Here is a 21,273-nt window from a genome sequence, read left to right on the forward strand (position 1 = left end):
AAATTTCCCAATTGACTGTTCTGCATCCGTTTTTCACCCGTGTGGCAGTGTGGGTTTTGGGTTCTAATTTTATATTGCTTCCATTCTAGAGCTATCTTTTAATCAGCTCTCTTTCGCTCCCGCTCTCTAACTGCCTCGGTCCATAATTTGCATTTCTATTGTGCGTATGGTTGTTGTGGGTTGCAAACGAATGATCTAAATATGCGTTTCCGCGCTCGTGTCTATCTGATTTACGCTCCCGATGATGATCGCCCAACGAATAGACTCTCGGGGCGGGGACACCGAGCACCGAGTGTTTAAATTTTACGAGCCTTGCTGACATATTTTCTAACGCTTCCTTTGCCCATATAAACAAATTACACTTAACGACGTCTCGGGCGCTTAGTGGACTTGTACAAATAAAAAAAAAAAAAAAACGTAAACTGATACTTTGAGCTACTTTTGCAACGGCATCCAATGGGGGCGAGAAACATTTGGCGAATGGATGCGATGGTATGCAAACACACCAAAAAAAAGGCTCATTTTATTTATGAACATAAAAAATGCACTCACACAGACACACACACTCACACTGATGGATGATGAAAGATTAAAACACAGCAACGGACGAGTACCGAGGCGAGGGTTTTAGTGCCGATTTTTATCTTTGCTCTATTATTTTTAATGCGCCCCCAAGCAGTATGGATTGAGTTACGTGCAGGCGTGTGAACAAAATGGCAAATAAGAGATGTTTATGATAAAAAAAATATGTATAAACCACAATTTCCATGCAAATGGATTGGAATTGGACGGGAAAGCGTTAAAATTTTATTATCCTGTTTGAGCGTCCAGTTATTAATTACCTCCAAACGTTTACTAAGCTACAGCGGGAACAAGCATTTAATCCACTCGCGATGCGATGCTCACTAATGCTAATGTGGAATGCTCTCCCGATCTCCATAAGCATATGCATGCGAGATCCAATAGGGTGGAATTTTAAAATCCCGAAACACCCCAATTTCTCTTCCTCACTGTAAATCCATTTGCAAGTCGTTAATCACGTGTGTGGTGTGCCACAGATTGGTAAGGTGGAGAAGAGGCTGACGCATTTTTGGCATTCGGCGATGTGACGGTTTGTGATGAATGTGCATTTCCCCGCTGCAGAAGCGCTCAAGATCAAAGCAAACGGTGCAAAACGTCGTGGAACATCGCCGACCAAAGTGAACGTTAATTAGGCCATTCTGTTAGCGTAAATAGTAACAAACAGGACTCGCCTGTGTGTGGTATTCGCAGGCCAACAGCAAATGTGCCTACGGCCAGGGATGGCATGGGAAAATAACTCCCCACGACCCCGCGATTTTCCGACAATCCGAGCATCCCTTTTTCTAACCGATGGAAATTGGTAATTTAAATAACAACAGACAATTCCTGCTATTTTCACACACACACACACGCGCGAGTTTCCGCGACGAGGTTCAATGAGTCCTTTTATCTGGCAGATGATCGCGTGCGAATGATCTCAAACACATTTGGTTTGGTATTTCATTTTCCAACCAGCATGGCGCAAACATGGATTTTCACTCACAGGCTTTCCCGCATTTCCACACACATACACACACATGCGAATGCATTTCGGTATGTCTTTCCACCAGCACCCGACTGCTGCTGCTGACGCCCGTCCCCATCCAGCCAGTGCTTGTTTGGATAAGGAAATGCTTTGGAAGTTGCAGAACACGTTCCTTCCTTCACGGGAGTACCTCCTTTCACTAAGCGTGTTTTTGGGGTGGGCTAATGTGTATGAGGTGCTTTTTTTTTAACCCACCCATCTCATCAATAAACCCTGATCGCTGAGTGCTGTCGAAATGTGTTTTTGTTTGCAGACTTGTGACTTTCAAAAACAAAATGGGAACTTAAACTAACGTCGTCACGCACGCAGAAATAAGCTGATGCAATTGCTTTGTTTAATGCAACTGAATAAAAATAGAATTCGATTTTTATAGATTCAACTCCCAATTGAAAAAAAAGGAATCGAATGGAGCATACATACGCGAATCGAGTCAAATATTTTTAGATAGCAAAAAGAACGGAAGCAAACACAAACATAATCCGTATCGATTTACTCCGACGGTTATGTGCTGTGCTGGTTAGCTACGTTTGACCATGCTTCAGCTTTAATCTCTTAACACGAATTTGCCTCTCTACAAATCCCGGGATTACGTTGGGATTTTGGAAGAACTTAGTGTCAGGGTGTTTTTGGTTCTACTTTATGGGATTATTGGCAACTTTTGACGACTTTATTAAATATTTGCAATATATTTTGAATTGACGTGTAGCTGTACACAAATGAATCAATCAACCGTCTAGTTACTTTGGCTTACGCTAAAGGAAAGACTTAACAAAATGTTATATAGGATTTACTTAAAATGTTCCCTGACAGTCGGGTCTATGATGAATTAAGCCAGTTTTTATTATGAGTAAATTTTTGTTGCCGATATCAGAAAAATCATTTGTTTTGAATGATTTTGCGCTTCTTTGTCAGCTCGTTACAACGGTGTCCTTGAAATGAAAACACTACAATGCTATAATTTTCATGCTAAAGTCATAAAAAATCGCCAATAATTGATTTTTGGGAGTATCAGACTATGAAGTCAGATTTTTTGAAGAAATATAGTCCCGATGGTAAAGTGTAAGCCACTTACAAGGTTCGGGAGCAATTATTGCAGGGTTTTTCTGCCTCCTTGCTGTTATTCTGTGTGTAAATAAAGTTAAGCTAGTCAAAAACTTCAGAAGATATCCCCGAAATCCGCCACGGATCACTTGGCATTTGGTACCTATTCCTAACCCTTCATATCATATTAGTATCTTATGCTAATAGAATTCAAATATGTATTAGAATATTAATGTGATTTTGCACTTTTTACTTCACAATTAAATGTTATGGATCTTTACCGCTGCTTCACTGCTCTTTAAGCAAATTTAAATGTAAGTTTGATTAACACATTTTTTTTCGAAACGACATGGTGAAAACAGACGATTATGATTGAAATTCATAGCTTTCGAATGTGTTCAAACGCTTAAGCTTCTGAGCTGTTTAAATGCTGTTTAAATGGTAACTAGATCAGAAGCATTGCTCAAGTTTTTTGTTGGACTTAAAACAGAAATCTCTAGTGAATTAAATCCTTTAAACGTTCCTTTATAGTAAAAGTGTCTGTGTAACGATGATTTGAAGAAAAATTCCTGACGAACTACAGACTGATTCATCCCAGAAGCAATAAATTCCCTCTAAGAAGATGTCAAATTCTTTCTAACTCAAATTATCTCAAACGATTATTGGCTATTAAAGAAAAAGGTGATCCCAATTTGACGCTTCCTCGCATTAATCTCAACACTTCTTCTCCCTTAAGAAAAAAGCACCGTCCGCACCAAAAGAGGAATACGAATAAGGGCAAGTGCAACTGGAGGTATGAAGGGAAACCGATAAATCAGACAAAAAAAAACCCTCCCAAAAGGAAACAAAGTGGTGCATGATGCCGGTGGAAGATTCCCGCATGTTCCGCTCGACCACGGAACGGAACTTGTCGATTGTTTGCATTCCAAAGCGCCAGACAATGTAAACCATTTCAAAATTCCGTCTCCCCCCATGGCATCCATCCCTTGCCTGTACGGTGAGAAGAAATGGGTTTTCCCCCGTTTTTTAGTTCCTCCTCACTCACTGTTCCGTCGCGATCACTGCTGTTGCGTTGATCGGTTCAAAAAATAAATGATCATGTAGTAAAAAAAAAACAAAAAACATTCCATTAATGTAAACAATTCTACCGTATTGTGGCGTAAGGTAGGTAGGGTTGAAGTGGTGTTGCCCGAAGATGCTACTCGTCGTCGTCTTCGTCGATGGCCTTCAAGTGCTAGTTTGGAGGCAAGATGCACCACGGTTTGAAGAATTCCCTCCTTTTTTTTTTGTGTGGACACAAATGTGGGCACGGAAGTGTCGTTCGGGGGAGTTATAATTGTAGCTGATTATAAATACATTTTACACATTCGAAAGAAAGAGCAGCAGAAAGTGCCCTAGCGATGGTCGTCAATTAATCATAATTTCGTTCATCTTTGTCTCGATAATTTCGTTCCAGTGGAGGTAACCGCGAGGTGCAGGATCGCCAGGTAGCCATCAACAGGAAGCGATCGGCATCTGCCTTCCACTCGTTGACCTCAAACGCGCTGACCGTTGATGCGGGTTCGAAAGGTGCTTCAGATCGCACCACAAAGACAGCACAGCAGTTCGTCAACCCTCGCAGCAAGAACTACTTCGAGGAGCTGTTGAATAACTACAAAAGTAGCTCTCCCTATTACAAGGAACTGCACCAGGCGCGAAGTCCTCAAACGAAAGCGCTACCAACGGGCAAAAGAAATCAAAGAAGTTCTGCCGAAGCGACCAAGAGTGTTTCGAAATCGAAAGCAGCGCCAGCAGCACGGCCCGATGATGACCTCGACTATCTCTACGACGACGAGACGGATGACAGCGTGCAAAATGATGCTCCATCTGGCGGCGCAATGTCTACGAGTACGCGTGCTCCAAGTACTACAACGACGACTACCACAACAACTACGTCTACTACCACTGCCCGAAGCATTGAATCGTTGAGCGATGATTCCGACGAATCGAGCGATGGGGCTGCATCCGAGGCAGACACCAGTTACAGTTCGTACTATCAGAAAGCGTACGCAATGCATTCGAATCCACGCAGGAACGGCAACAATCGGTATAACAGCATCGGCACCAGGCCACAGCTATCCGTGCCACAGCAGCAGCAACTTCAGTCGCACAGCAAGCGTCTCCACAGCGATAGGATTGATCCGGCCAAACAAGTGGTAAGTCATCCACACAACCCAACCTGAGCTTAGGTAAGAGTGGGGCATTTTAAGCATGAAATATTAGCGGCGACCACTTCAAACACATACCTCGTAAAATGATTATTTCCCGAGCAAGTGCTTTACGAGTGCGGGGACAAGTTTTACGACTTTCCATCGAACGGAGGAACTTACGGTTAGGCGTTGAGTGTGTACATTCTCTCTTCGCCCGGCCGCGCAAGGAAACGTGGTGTGGCGTAACGATAAACATAAATCCTTTCCAACTTCCAAAGTATCATTTCCTCTTTGACAGCATCCCCCCACAGTACGGTGGGGCCTTTGAAGATCTGCAAGATGACAAGATTGCGTCTCGGGTAGGTTTCGTTTCGGATAAATCTTTTCGGAACGGTGGCGCCAAAAATTTTGACCAGCTCTTCTAATGCCAGTCGTTCGCGCCGTAGACGCGTCTGGAAGTCGTTTAGTAGAAATAACGAGGATTTCTAATACACACACGGTCGGAATTCCTCCCGGGAGGATCTGTTTCGCGACGAGTGCAAAACGATTAGCTCATCGCTGTAAATATTTGGAGCGAGTTTGTTGGGTTAGGTACGTCTGTCTGTTGCTTCTTAGCTGAGACAGAGTTGACCACGACGACGAAAATCGTTTGACGTTCGGTAGTAGCGTTTGTAGTTTTTTAGCGAAAGTTGCTCATCAAAGTAGGCAAACAGTTCAAACTCATTATTGATCCTTCCCCCTCATCTGTCCTTTGACTTTGGGCTATGTGTTTGGCCTTAGATTGGTTTGTTTGTTTGCAGTTTGCAAGTCCAACGAGGAGGATGATGCTTTTTAATCTAAAAACTTTGTCTCAAGCCCTGGATGCTAGTGGGTGTGGGGTGAGCATTCCGGTCAGACATTCCGGAGTCCATTTCAGAGCAAGAAAGTTCATGGTGCATGTGTATGTGTGTGTTTGGTTGCTTGGGAGATGAAGATGGTCACCGGGTATCAACAGCTAACAAGAAGCATTTGATATTAATGCTGTTGGTGTTGCCAGCCAAGTTCAGGAAACTTAATTAAAAAGAAATTCAATCAACTAACATGCCACCGCTCGTGTTGCGGATTCGATAGGGTATAGTGGGGCTAAGGTGAGTAAGGCATCCTTGAAGGATGATCTTCAATATTGCTGATTGTGGAGTGAATTTTTATGTTTGTGTAGGCAGGAATTGACCTATTCCAAAAAACAAAAAATCGAGTCTTATACAGCTACGTAAATCCCTCAACGCTTGTTTTATGTAAAATAATTCTATTGAATAACTTGTCTTATGTTATTAAACTTTTTTCCAAGTTGGTCTAATTTATTTAATTATTAAATATAAACAGACAAAGTTAAAATCTCTCTGTGAAAATCTGTAAAATTTATGAACCAAATTTATGAATTTGGTTTTTATTTCAAATGATCCACGAAGTACAATTTGAGTACTGAAAACTGCTTGTTGGCAATCGTTCATTGATTGTTGTATAAAGAATAATTCGGTACTGTTTTTTAAACATTTCATATCTTTTTCTGAGTAACAGAAAAGCAAGTTGAAGCTGAGGTGAGATGGTTCCTTGAAGAAGAATCTTCAAAAGGTTGTGGAGTGAATTTCTAAGTTTTTATAGACAGGAATTCATAGTTCAATTTGTTCTTCAAAACATGTCTTATTGAACATGAATGTCTTATTTAACAACAAAAATTCTTAAAAATGCTTAGAAAAAGTAATAAAAAAACACTTCTAAATTCATGAATTTTTTGTAGGTAAGCTAAAATTACCAGGAATTAGTTAAGATCATTTACCGTAATTTTGTTTTTACTTCGTATTATCCAACAAGTACAGCTTAAGGACGCAAGTAAATGCGCTTTGACAGTCAGTCATTGATTATTGTATTATTAATAATTCGCTAATAATTTCTCATCCGATTTATACCTTGGTCCGAAACACAAAAAAAGATTTTTCAAGCTCATTTAATGGAGAACTATTTTACTTTTGCTTCACAATTTTTCTCTTCACTTAGTAAATGTTTTTTACTTTTTCTGCTAAAGTAGATATTTTATGTGAAAATACTTTTACTATAAGAACCTCGATCAGCTGTTTATTAAAGTTTACACCACTACGTATAAAAGTTTTGAAAAAAAAATCCCCAACAATTTTTTCATAATATTGGCCCCACTGTACACTACATCCCTAACCTTCAAAACGGCCCTATAAGCAAGCTCCATTGCACCACCTGTGCGTATGGGCGACTAGGTGAATCCTTCGAGTGCGGGTGGCATTCCTTGGCATTGAAAGCAGATATCCCGACAGCATCCAACGTATTCAACCATTAGTGGAAGAAAACGAAAAGTATATTTCTGGCTCAAAATATCCCACCGTCATTCTCCTTCGCCAAGGTTACGGACATTCGGGCGTTCGACCATCTGAAGGTAATGGAAATTTCCAACCTCCAAAATTCCAAAGGAATCACTGAGCACGAGGCCACGCGTCATGCGAAGGCGGTACACGTTAAGGTTACCAACGATCGCACTGGATTGTGTAGTACATCCTGCCTTCCGATGCGGAAAATCAACCATTATCCATGGTTCATGCATCCGGTACTTCACGTCACGGGGGTGTGGGAATCGTTCATTGAAGGAAACCACCCCGAAAAAGGAAAGCCTGGATAGCTCTAATTTGATTGTAAATTATGGATAACCGAACGCGCTCGGGTCGGTTGGTTTGTCCGCATGTAAAATTTATCGACAGCACACACACCCTCGGCTACATTCACGGATCAAGGGAATGGGGGGCTTTCTCATCATATTCCAGCAGTTCCTTGAGGATGCTTTGCGAAGGACACAAGAATCATTTTAACCTCGAGTGCACACCGGGCAAAGACGGCAAGGATTCCTTACCCGGTTGTTACAGGTATTTTATGACGCGAGTACGCGCCATTTGCCCATCCCGGGATTCGCAGGAAAGAATTGAAAGAATTTGTACATTCTCCACACGCTCGAGCTCCTTCTTTGGCAGTGGAATATAAAGAAATCATTGCATGAAATAAAGATGAGACCCCGTCGAGTGACAGAGAAAGAGAGCCGCCTTCCAAGCGTTCATCTCCTCCACTCAAGCTGTAATGGCGTATGGGGCAGTCCATGGTTACCCATGGGTTTCCATGGTTGCCAGAGGTAAGAAATTTTGACGTAATCTTCAACGAAAACTGAAAACCAACCATTCTCCCCGGGAACCTTTGTCAGTCAGAGGCCCGGAGGTCAATGGAATTGGATGCCGTTTGGCGCTTCGGTGTTCGACACCCCCAAAAACGTTGGTCCGGTTCGGCTCCGGCTTTCGGGAAACGTAAACAACGGAAACCATTCATGAAATATTTATTAAAAAGAAAATTGTATGCCTCGTCTTCGGGTTTTATCATCGTGAGGGTATATTTGGAACGGATCGTCCATACGTATGTACGGAGACCATTTCCACTTCCTCCAAGTCTATTTTGTGTGTGTGTGTGTGTGTGTTTTTTTGTGTAAAAGCGGGATGAGGTTTCGTGATAAAAGCTACTGTGCCAGGCAGCCATCCACAGTCGTTCGGGTTTGTTTCTTCTTCAATGAAGTTCCACCATTCATGGTACCAGACAGACCAACCATGCAACAGTACAACCGTAGATATAACAATAAAAGCTCTGTTTTGTATAAAGAATGAACCACAAACAACCCTAACCCATTCACAAAAGAAGTGTGTTTTTGCTTTTTGGGGTGGAAATTGCAGGTTCACTTACTAATGTTTGCAAACCAGGAGCTGATGGCAAAAGGGTTACATACAGAGCGCACCCCTTACGACCGCTTACGCTGTCGTAGGACATGGTCTTTCGCCAAGAGCTAAGAGTGGATGAGAAAACGAAGCCTTCCCATTCAAAGAGTTTATTTTTACATTCCAGCAAGTGTCTCCAACGTTTACTGCAACGACTCCACGATCCGGTTATATTTTGGGCCTGGGCAAATTTGACTCCACGTGCCTGCCGTGCTGACAACATGGTAGGGGTGGTTTACGCTTCGTGTAAACGGTGTTCAAAAATCCATGTACCAAATATATGTGCCTTTGCCCAGGTTCGGTTCGGTTCAATTTGGCTCCATACCCTTCGCCTTATTGTTCCTTCTTAACACGAACTCGGTTCATCGCTTTCCTGCGAGCGACCGCACGCATAGCGGACCGCTTCATCCGTGCAGGCATCCCGGAACAGGTCGGGCATCGACGACGTTTCAACGGTGTGTAGAACGCAATCTTCACGTACGGTAGCTTCTGTTCGTCCGTCATCCGACGCCACTCTTCCGCACCGTGGCGTACAACGTCCACCGCCGACAGGTGACAATTATTGCGTCGATAGTCGCGCAAAAAGTTCAAATACGGATTGCGCGTCTGTTTTCCCGGTCGACACATCATCTTACCGGTGCGACCCAGTGGTGTTGATCGATTGTCCGATTTGTGCGCCGTTTCTTCCTTGGTTGGTTTATCCATTGTAGTGTGGCTTGCGGCGTTGGCGGTGTGGAAATAATTTCGAACACGATTACTTAACAAAATAAAATCTCTAAAATACTGGACGCTGGAGGAACACATGCAAGACATTTACTGCTTGCTGTGTGGCTATTCTCGAAGACGATGGTTGCTGTGATGGGTTGCCTGAGCTGACAGACCAGGCAAGAAGGATTCGAAGCATCATCCCCGCAAAAGGTGGATTGCTTGGATTCGGTAAAAGGACCTGTGCGAAATGGCGAGTGTCGGACGATTTAAAATGTATGCTCAGTTAAAAAATGCACGAGCTTTGGATTGAATTCCGCACCTCGATGATGCTGTACATGTTGCATGTTACACCGACGTGGAATAAATCTAATCTAATCCAGTTGTAAATGGTTTCCGATGATGAAGATTTTGGGGTCGGGTTTTTGGACGAAAGCAATTCGATTTGGCGATCCCAGTGGCATTTAACTCGCTCAAATACGGTTTATAAACGGACCCCATTTGCAGACACCCAACAACTACCACTTCCAATTTCAACCAAGATTAATCACAGATGTGCAGCGCTCACGTGTTGCCAGTGTGCACAGGTTTCTGTAAAATAAATTTAAATAATTTATTCGTTGCTTACACATACACACCGAGTACCGGAATGGCGAGAGAATTGTTTCACCGGTTTTATGACGAATGATCCTTGGAATGGATAGTTGCGCATACGGCGAAACCGTTATCCAGAGCTGTAGTTGAGTGTAGCTATGCATGGGATGGACGGATGGATGAAATCATCGGCAAGATGTCAACCAAGACCAAGGGTTCTTGGTCCACCAACGTGAGGTTTATCTATCCTGCGCTACACCGTGTGCTTCATCGCTCATTACTTGGAAGCCGTGCCATAAGCTCTGCAGAGTTATGATCCATACCGGCACAACCGTTGCCAATGGATTGGCGATTAGTAATTTATGGTTCATCACCATTGCATAGACACCGAGGGGTGGTAGTGGTTCTTGGGAGTAGTAAAGCGCACAGTTTGCGACTCTTTGGCATACGCGCGCGCCCGTAAAGTCCATTTGTCATGTGCGATGGTCGGATAACTGAGCAAGGATGATGTGCAGTAGATTGAATGAATCTCATAGAATCTGTACTATACAGGGATTGGCAAACAGCGTAATGAATAAATATTTTATTTTGTATAATGTAATGAGTTAATGGTAGCTAATCGATCAACTACTTATTATTTAATTTATATTTTAGATTATATCGGACAAAGAGTAATTAAGATTCTCTTGAGTCCTTACGTCCTTAAAAAACATTACGATGGAGTAGCTTGAGATGACGTAAAAAAGTGCTACTTAATATTTGTCCTTTTTCAAAGAAAGCATTTGTAAACCTTCTGGTTCTAAGTGAGGTTAGTTGTTTAGTAAAATTTTCTAAATTTTACTCCAATTCAAAGGATTTCAATTCAAATTTTAAATTCACTTGTACTCTATTTTCACTAAAAATCCTAGGTGCGCGTGACAAAAAAGGCTTTTGTATGGCGTTTGGATTAAAATAAATTTTAAATGATACATTTTATTCAGTTCGGTTCCATATTAAAAATACACAGTTGGTCCCTGAATGATAATATATATGTGGAACATTCTCCGAATGCGTTAGAGACGCTAAATTAATTCTTAATACATTAAATTTAGAGTCAAAAAGCAACCAAATGGTTTGAACAGTTGATATATTATTATATTCCCTACAACGAAAGAATTGATACTGTGTATACTTTTCTACAACACAATTTCTATCCTTTCTAACTACATGACATTAAGCTTAAAGCTATCACGACTGCTCTCTGCTCATAGACTCTTTAATAGACTGGCGTCAGCGGCAATCTTCACACTACAAGACAGAGGTTTAAATCCCATCCAGACATGGTATCATCAAGTTTAGTAAGCAATTCGATGGCCACCATGACCTGATGGGCGTCGTTAAGTCAATAAAAAGTATACATTGAGTAGTAATGTTTCTTAGAAATAAAGAGGGGAAAGGAAGCATTAGTAAAACCCTTCAAACATGTGCACAAATTTGCAACATTTTTATGTTTAATATACATTTTTCCCATGAGAAAAAAAAAACAAACAAAAGATCGCTTGCTAACCCCTGACCTAGACGACGGTTTGTCTGTTTTGCATACGGCTTAGTGGAAAATACAGTACCACCAGAGGCTACACGCCAGTCTCTTGTCCACCTTGTGGAAAAAAGCTTCATAAATAAAATATGCACAGTGCCGGAGCGCATGGTAAGGTGGTTTCGTCCCAAACCAGAGCCAACCTTCGCGCTTAAGGAGATCCGTGGCCCGTACCGACGAGTGCACACATGAGTCACTTTAATCGCATCACCTCGCGTCTGCACGTGTCTTGCGGTTTGAGTAATTGCTGTCCATGCAGCATGGTGCTGCACCGGTTGTTCGAAAAACTAGACGTCGATCGTTCCAAAGCTCCCAACGAACCAACAACATACACTCTATTAGCATACGCCACGTAAATAACGTATTAAATTCAATTATCCTGCCTCGTTGAACGTGCTGTAAATTGTTGTTTCTGGAGCGAGCCTCGCGTCGTTTCCTGTTGCACCGATTTTTCTCAACACAAAAACATGAACTCTTCCCATAAAACAGACAGAGCTGCGTTAGGAAGACATTCCGGGGGGACATGCCCGAAACCCGCGTCCATTCTAATCCTGTGGCGTTTCGCTAATGATGCAGAAAAGCTATGGCTCTGCCGGTTCCCGCGTGCCAGGCGCGCTTAATGCATGATGCATGAGCCTAAAACCCTACCCGTCCCGAGGTCGACATTATGATGCTGACTCTGTTTGCCAAAGCAACCGGTTCTGGTCGGGCTGCGTGATTCCTCTAAGCAACAACAAAAAAAAGGTATCATTTTTCTTCCTTGCGCCCCCGTTACGCTGATTAGCGATGCTGGAGTGGAGCCCTCGTGCGAAAGATATTAATTATGATGACAATAATTCTACTGGGCGGGACGTGCGCGATCGAATTGGAATGCTTCTGCTTGAGGTTAGCGGGAAGGCATCGTCAAAATGTATTTTGCATGGCGATGTGCAACATTCTAGCGATATTTAGCGATACCAGGGCGGAAGATCACACAGCCAGGCCAGCAGAGATCGCAGCAGGAGACTGTTTTTATTTTCTTGTTTAGCATTCTGGATTAAGCGTTAAGCTTCTTACATGCTTGCAAAAAGACGCAGCTGGTCGCAGGCAAATTGCGAGAAGCAATCCTGGCATTTTTACCTTCTTTGGAAGAAAGCAGACAGGAATTCTGCTTGCGTTTCATAGTCATTTGTGAAGGAATTTCGCCTCATTGACACTTCTTTTACATAATCGATGTTGACGGGTGTGTGTGTGTGTGTCCTCCCCGTGGCTTATTGTTTTACAGCGAACGTTACCCCCCAAATGCAATGATCCGTGTCGCCCACACAGGTCGTTGCAAACAAACTTCAAATCCAACGAAAAGCTCCCTCGATGTTTTTAAAAGCCTTACCCGGTTTCTCGGAAAAGAGAAGCATGATGCTTTCCCGCGTAGGAAGACCCTAGCGCGAAGTTGCCAGTTTTAAAGGAGTGGAAATCATTAAAAACCCTCCCCGCACATCATCACCTCATGGCGACAGTGCGACAAAGCGATTGTAATAAAAGATAAACCATGTACAGTAAATATTAATGAGGGCTTGCCGTGTGGCAGCAAAGTGTGACAAGAAGTCGCGAATTTCTACGCAAGGTTTGTCGAAGCAACGCTCGATGGTTCGCAGCAAACGGAGGCTCTCTGTCTGTCTCTCTCTCTCTCTCTCTCTCTCTCTCTCTCTCTCTCTCTCTCTCTCTCTCTCTCTCTCTCTCTCTCTCTCTCTAGTCGGTTCGGAGCAAATAATAATGAATTTTTAATTGAAATCTTTATTGACGCCTAATGTTGTACACCGTGAAGGGTTCAAGGGTGGCAGTGCAGTTGCTCTCCCTAGCGAGGGCGGGAGGCGTTGTTCGTGTGGCAATCTGTCAAGGAAATAGTTGTGTAGAGGAACAGAGGGCAATAAGCAACCTTTTGGCGAGGACGCACAATGCAATACATTTGAAAGGGGTTACACGTAATCAATAAACATATTGTCAAAACGCAGTTCAATATTGCCGTGAGCATAAAGATAAATTAAATTCACAGAAGTACAACTTTTAAATTGAATAATAAGGATGTTTTTTTCTCGTTTTTCTACGACACAGAGAATAATAGACGCAATAATTTGATAAACCCCCATTTTGATATACATATGTATAACAAAAAGATATCCATTGCCAGATCTTTTCGATACCTAGGCGTTTGGTTCGATAGCAAGAATGTGTGGAGGGCACATATTGACTATCTCGTCAAAAAATGCACTAGAAGAATCAATTTTCTCAGAACAATTACAGGATTCTGGTGGGGTGCACACCCATCAGATATCCTCAAGCTATATAAGACAACGATACTGTCCGTCTTGGAATATGGATGCATATGCTTCCATTGGGCATCCAAGTCGCATTTGATCCGTCTTGAACGTATCCAGTACCGTTGTCTTAGAATCGCATTGGGTTGTATGAAATCAACCCACACGATGTCGCTCGAAGTGATGTGTGGAGTGATGCCGCTTCCGCTCCGTTTTGAGCTACTGTCGCTTCGCCTTCTCGTACGCTCTACAGTATCAAACCCATTGATAATCGAGAACTTTCGAACACTGCATGAGATAGGTTCTAAATGTAAAATCATGAAAACCTTTCATGATTTTACTTCCTTACAGGTACACCCTAGTACTCAAGCTAATTCAAATCGTGCCAGCTTACCAGGGTCCTGCAGTTCCCGGTTTAGAGTAGACACCTCGTTGAGAGAGCAAACCAAGTCTATCCCCGATAGTCTTCGCAGGACAGCAATTCCCAGCATTTTTGTGGAAAAGTATGGCCATTGTAACAGCAACCATTTTTATACTGACGGATCCTCATCAGAGCAGGGCATCGGTTTTGGCGTATATAACATTGTATCCGAGGCATATTTCCAACTACGCCAGCCATGCTCGATATATGTAGCGGAGCTCGCCGCAATCTTTTACGCCTTGTTAATAATAAGTGCTTGTCCTCCAGACGAATATTTTATATTCTCCGACAGTTTAAGCGCTGTCGAAGCATTAAAATCTGTGAAGGCTATTAAGAGCCCGGACTACTTCGTAAAAGAAATATTAAAGGTCTTAAGCTCATTGTTTGAGAAATCATTCCGGATATCTCTTGTTTGGCTGCCTGCACATTGCGGAATCTTCGGCAATGAAAAGGCAGACCAATTGGCCAAAAAGGGTGCTTCGGAAGGGTCCTTTTTCGACAGGCTTATCTTACCTCACGAGTACATGCGTGCCCCACAGTCTCTCTGCATGGCTCGGTGGCAGAGTTTGTGGGACACCGATGAGCTCGGGAGGTTTCTTTATTCGATCACTCCCTAAGTGTCCTTGAAGCCTTGGTTCCACGGCATCTCAGGTGATCGTGCGTTCATTCGAATGATGTCTAGGCTTAGGTCTAACCATTTCGCTTTGGGCGCGCATCTCCAGCGTATAGGACAGGTCGACTCCAAAGTATGTGGCTGCGGCCTCGGATACCATGACATAGATCATCTTCTATGGTCTTGTGTGGAATACGAGGCTGCTCGACCCGCCTTGTTAGACGCAGTCCGGGGCATTGGAAAGTTGCCGGATACTCCAATTCGGGACCTGCTGGGAGACTGCGACGAGGTCTACCTGAGAGTAATCTTTCTCTTCTGCCGTGCTAACGGATTATTAGTGTGATCCCCTTCCCCCCCACTACTCCCACTGTTTGTCTGTCTTATATATGTTGTACCTCGCTTGTATGAATGATGATGGATGAATGGATGAATGAATGAATGAATGTATGAATGAGTACGATGCGTGAAGGGTTGGGTACCATATGGAAGCAGTATGGATGGACATCCCAGCGAAAGGGAGAGGAAGACTTCAAGATTGGACACAATCAGGAATCTTCGAAATGGAAAACGATCAAGACCCCCGCTACCACCTGGACCACGAGCATGGAAACGCCTGACATACCCCGGGATAAGTTACCCTCACACGATAAGACCCTCGCTAGGAACACGACTTTGGCTTTGGATGACGGAACTTACGCAACGGAACAACCGAGCACACCCGGGATATGGTGCCCTTTCACAGCTCGGAGAAGGAAATGTCTCCCAGCAAAGAGGAAAGGAGTATACTAATTTTAAGTTTATTGTAAGCAATACGGCCTGGCCGTCCCTTATGAATAAAAAAAAAAATAAGGATTTTTTTAAAAACATTAATCATTATTGCCGCTCGATGTATGGCGATGGGACTTCAATTCTTAGACCTTAGTGTCTTGTCATGTTTCGTTAAGCCTTCTGTCTCTTTTTGCTTCTGATAACATACATTGTTCCAAATGTTAGTCCTTTATATGCCGATTTTTATACGAATGAGAACCTGTTATCAAAAATTCTTAAAGCTAGATTTCCCAGGCTATTTTTTGACTATAAAGATTCTTTCTTGTGCTTCATATTCAACAAGAGATTTGGTTTAAATATTTTACATAATATTACACATAAGAATAAAGAATTGCTCAGAATAATCTCTAGGTTCTAGGGCGACATAAGCGGTCTCTTAGGGTCTTGACAGTTACCTCATGTAAGGAGCATTTTAAAGGGCTCCATAAAAAGAGGTTCGTAGCACGGGCTTTGTTTTCGATAGCCGCCATGTTAGTAGGGACCGCATTACGAGCCAGCATCGTAGTGCTTCCCGGGCCCGTTAAAGGAAAGCACTGACTATGTAGATCTGCAGGGCCCGCTGCAAGTCCTTGCTACGGAAAAACAGTCATATCAGATTTGTTACCGATCAACTTTTTAACCGTCTGTTTAAATGCATAAAAATTGGAATTTTCGAGGTTCATTTGTCAGGAAGTTTGAGCAGTCAACTTTGCCCTACATTCCTCTATCATTTTTCTCGTCGCGAAAACAATCCTTCGCTTTGGTTTTGACGAGTTCCAAGGAGCTGCCGATCAAAACAATCCCCCCAGTTTCGTAGAGTTAGGGAAGCGTTTGGTGGTAAGCTTCGGTAGCTCCTAAGCAACCGAGCCCATTCCACGCCACGCCATGAGCCCTCTTGTGATCAGCGATTTAGCAAAACACTCTAATGCCTGTGGAATGGTACGCGTTCGAATTGATTGATTTTGATTTCGCTAACGAAGTGATGATGGCTTAGCGTTGCGACCGAAGATCTTGAGCGGTATCTTGCCACCCTCAGCGCCAAAAACCTCCAATCCGTGCTGAGTTGTTTGCGTATGCTGATGAGAGAGCGCTACACGATCCAATAACAAAAAGGGTGGTTTTTCACGCCTGATTAATTGCGATTCGGAAGCCTTCACAAGCCGGAGGCAATATGCTCCAATTTTCACCGTTAGAAACCAGTCCCAGTTTTAATACCCATGTAGGGAGCCATTTTCTTCCACTCTCTCGAATAAAAGGCAAACAGCTTGCACTGTTTGAGGGCTGGGGACGCATTGACAAACTTGTTGAGCATCGTCGAACCAGCAATAACTTTTCGCTCCCCGACGAATGACAAATTGTTTGTTTACAGCCGGGCCGGGAACAGTTTTAACCGTAGCGCAATCAAACAGAACACGCGTCTTCCGATGAGCTTCGTAACCTCAATTTGTATTGGAAGAGAAGTATAATGCCGCTGCACGACTTCCCTTCGGCAATCTAATATATGTTTTTGTGCCACCTATCAACAACTTCAGATCGAGCGCTGATGTTATTATGGGTTACCTCAGTTTGAAGATTTTTCGGAAAGTTATTTACGAGGCCCCAACGTTTATGTCACACAACAACCGACGGCGTAGAAAAATGTCTGGGACATGGAAGATCTAAAGAAAAAGGAAAACTGGGGAAGCTTGCAAAGTGTATTGACGACAATTTGCCGTGTAGGTGGTCACGATTCGTATGTGATCCTTACCGCCACCCGTTTTGGGCGTGGGACGCAAAAGATGGATTGTGTTACGCTGCGCTTCTGATGTGCCCGATACAATTTATTTGTATGCTGCCTTGCTATGCTATCATTTCGAACGTTTTGTATTCCAACACAAGTCAACACGTTTGATGTAACACGAACTCGGCTCGCTTTTTATTGATGAGCCTTATGTGCCGTCTTTGGCTTTCGGTCAAGGATGAAGGGGCATTTATTTGCATCCGGTGACAACAGCACACTTTGAATGATGAGTGTCTTATGCTTGGAACCAAGTGAGTAATAACGATCACTAATGAATGCTTCTTCGAGTGTGACGAAGAAGGAGGATTATGAAGATGGATTATTGTGTCGTTCTAGGCACCCCAGTCTAGCAGCAGGTAATGTGCTAAGGTGCTATGAAGGCTGACGATTAACAGATGAATGCAATTACTATTCGTCCACCTTCGCATTTGACTGCCTAAAAGCCCCCGGCCAGTGAGATGGATCGAATAGAGAAGACTAAAATATATACAGTGTTGAATGAAATAAATAAAAGAAACACGAACGTACTATTTATCACATCGTGATTTGTTTTTTGCTTCATTAGCATGCTCCAAACAGGATGGAATTAATTTTGTATATCATTTTGGGTTTTTTTTGATTGTGCGATTTTTTCTTTTCCAAACGATCACTAATCAATTACAACATTTTGCATATTGCAAAGCATATTGATTAATTGCTAGCGTTAAACAGTTCGTAGATGATAAACGTAAAATGAAGACATCAAAATTGTTTTTAGTTTATTTGCAAGCTGCAAGGGCTCGGGGGGTTTGGCGGGCTCAACCTCGAGAGCATCGAAGTCGCTCTTCCTGAGTGTTACGGCCACGAGGGGGCTAAAAGTTGCCACAATAACTACAACAATAGTACTGGACCAACTACAACGACACCCATCTGAACAATCAGCATGCAACAACCAAAATAGGACTGGACAACAACCACGAATTTCCCACGAATTCTACAACCGAGTATGCCCGGGATCAGGCAAAGAATAAGGAGGAAATGCCTTATCATTTTGTTCATATAATTTAGTCATCACAAACGGTGTTGACAATACGGCATTGTACCGTCATAATTAATTGTAAATAAATTAGGAAAATAATTTGCAAGCTGTGTTCAAATAGCAAGCAAAGTTATTATTTGCTGCAAAGCTAATTTTTTAAGATCTTTTCTTTTAAGTTATTTGAAAGGCATTGATCGAAGTGAGGCTATGTCACATATCTGCATATTACTGTAACGATCTCAGTGCATCTTTACTTGTCAATGCATATTCTTTTATTGCTCCTCCTCGTATGCTCTTATATTGTGTGCCTATGTGCAGTTGGTACAACAAACAATTCTAACAAACAACAAATACTAATCGATATTTGCAGATGAGTGTGATGTTGTGCATATACACACATGAAGTTTTGTAATGTTACCATCTAGTTCAAGGTTCTCTAAAGAGAAGACGAGAATAGATTTTTTATTGTACAGCAAAGGGAATGAATTTTAAAAATATATTCTAGACATGCTTGACGAAACCGGGGTTCAAATCCCATTCGGTTTGTGATTCCCATTCTATGGTCGGTGTAACCTATTATCGATAGGCAAAAACAAGGTCAATGTATATTTTGACCAATTTTTACCAACACTTTGTAACGTCTTCACAAAATAAGATCAAACAAATCAAAACTTTTCGTTTTTTTTTCTATCCAAGAAGTGATAAGAGTGATAAGTCTTAACTTCCACTATCGAAGCTCAACAGCATTCCTTTGGACTCTAAGGCATCCCCTTCTCCAGACGGCGCCTTGGAACGATCGGAACTTGGGTTGAAATTGCGTGCCTGTCAGGTTCATGGCAAAATTTACGATCAGTTCAGTTCATGGCGGTTCTGTTAAACCGGCCAGTTCCGTTCCATTTTTTAACCATCCTATCACTAGGATCCAGGACCATAAGCTCGCCAGACGCTAATTCTGATGCACGGTGCAGCAACATCCAGTACAGTTACGGCCAGTTAGTAATTTGTTCATAACCATTGAGGAAGGTAAAAAGTCTCCTTATAGGGCGAAGATCGTCTATTGCACGCCATTGATGTCCAAGATGTTAAATCTTATCTGGCCCGTTCCCGCGTAGTGACTACGGAATATTCAACTACGTAGTATCAATTAAGTCTAGAAAACCTTTCGATAGCCAGTGTGCGGTCCTAGTAGATTATTACGCCAAGAAGGAGAAGAAGAGCTGAAGATGTTCTATCATTGTTTTTTGGCAGATGTCAAGACGAGATTCTGACTGAGTTGATGATAAGGCTTCCCGAGACTAACGTCTGGCCGCGATAGACCTCCTGGTCAAATTGTCCGTCCGTAAAAGTCTTCTAAAGCGAGGTAGGAAAGTTAATACCGATTTGTGCTTGTTCCACTAGGTTCACTATTCTTTATTTTTCTGACGCAAGTATGAACTCCATCCCCATATGAAGGATCAAAAAATATTTTACTCAATTGTCCAGTGTCATTCTCATGACCTGACCAACCCACCGGAAGCCTGAAGAGTCTAATACAAGGCACAATAGTAAGCTAGCGTACAGCTCAAAACATCGAAGTAAATCTTTCATCTACAATGACTAACTCTATATATTGAGTTACGATTTTTCGTTTGCATTAAGCAATTTTAAATGATAAATTTTATAACTAACAAATATTCAAAATCTTAAACGACGTAAATGTGGAAATAAATGCAATCTTTGAATGTAAATCAGACACTGTTGTCTACATAAAATGTATTCCTACAATGTTAAGGTTATGCTTTCTACTTCTATGCTCAAACTTCTACAAAAAAACAAAACAAATCCCATTCGAGAACAAATCACCCAAATGCCGTATGCAACAATGGTGGGAATTGAGTTTCCCATCCGCATCCTGACAATCCCGCTTATCGATGTACCGCGCGCCTCCCGCAGAGGCCTGATGATTGGGGAAAGGATTTGTAAAATATTCATTGCACAACATCGAGAACGAATTGTTTATTGCAAAGCCATAAAAGGATGTCACAATAGTACCGGCGGGCCAGTGCCAGGCTGGTGGTCCAGTGGAATCGAACCGCTGGCTTCGAGGTGTTTGAAATATGGCACATTTCTCTACCGTTTTGTCAGCTTCTCGTGTGTACTATCCCACTACTTTTACTGCTGTTGGCTTGTTCAGCAGTGGAGACCAAGCCACCACCAGCAAAAGTGTCTGGAGGTCATCACTGTCAGCAGCGTGTGTGTATATGGTTTTTTGCCGGGTGGTGATAAATTATCCTGCCACAGCGACAAACACACAACACTTCGCATGGGAGAGCACGCGATTGCCAGAATCGTAATGCGGCAGCCAGCAGAGGGACGCGAATAGCTGTGTGCTGTGCTGCATATTCGTGACCGTCGTTCAGGGCGAGTTCCGTGTGCTAGGTTCCCTTGTCTAGTTTTTTGTTGTTGTTATTATTGTTGTTGCTGTTGCCATCCCGCAGTGTCCGCAATCCGTGTATCCTAATCATGAATGCAAAAATGGCTCACGTACTCAAATATGAGCCACGGTCAGCCCGTAGTGCTAGGGGACACATACGGTCGTTTCGCGCTCCGTTCGCTCCATTCATATTTTACGCGATTTAACACTTTCTGGCAACATCGGGGGAGCAATAGGAGTATCAGCAGCAGCAGCAGAATGGTAAGAGAACATAGAAACATGTGTTTGGAATAAATTGCTCACATAGTATTGCTTCATCATGGAAGGTTTGCTATAAGCTGGATTTGGAATTCCACACGCCAAGCTATGTGAGATTTGGGGATTAACTCAAATCCAGATGGAAG

At 42.7% G+C, this 21,273-nt stretch overlaps 2 protein-coding genes across 2 annotated transcripts in view; one reads left to right on the forward strand and one right to left on the reverse strand.

Moving 5' to 3' along the window:
• The window catches only part of LOC126565832 (uncharacterized), a 52,983-nt gene that overhangs the window by 12,879 nt on the left and 18,831 nt on the right, over positions 1–21,273 (forward strand). The window contains exon 2 of the mRNA XM_050223042.1: positions 4,104–4,842. Coding sequence (XP_050078999.1) covers positions 4,104–4,842 — 739 coding nt within the window. The remainder of the gene's footprint in view (positions 1–4,103; positions 4,843–21,273) is intronic.
• Positions 8,982–9,461, reverse strand: LOC126565538 (protamine-like). Its single transcript, XM_050222723.1, has one exon. The coding sequence runs from the start codon at positions 9,459–9,461 to the stop codon at positions 8,982–8,984; it is 480 nt and encodes a 159-aa protein (XP_050078680.1).

Source organism: Anopheles maculipalpis, chromosome 3RL, assembly GCF_943734695.1.
Source record: "Anopheles maculipalpis chromosome 3RL, idAnoMacuDA_375_x, whole genome shotgun sequence".
In the NCBI taxonomy this organism is placed as follows: Eukaryota; Metazoa; Arthropoda; class Insecta; order Diptera; family Culicidae; genus Anopheles; species Anopheles maculipalpis.

Coding starts and splice junctions, on each gene's coding strand:
- LOC126565538 (XM_050222723.1), bottom strand. CDS start 9,461: ATGTCTTGCATGTGTTCCTCCAGCGTCCAGTATTTTAGAGATTTTATT.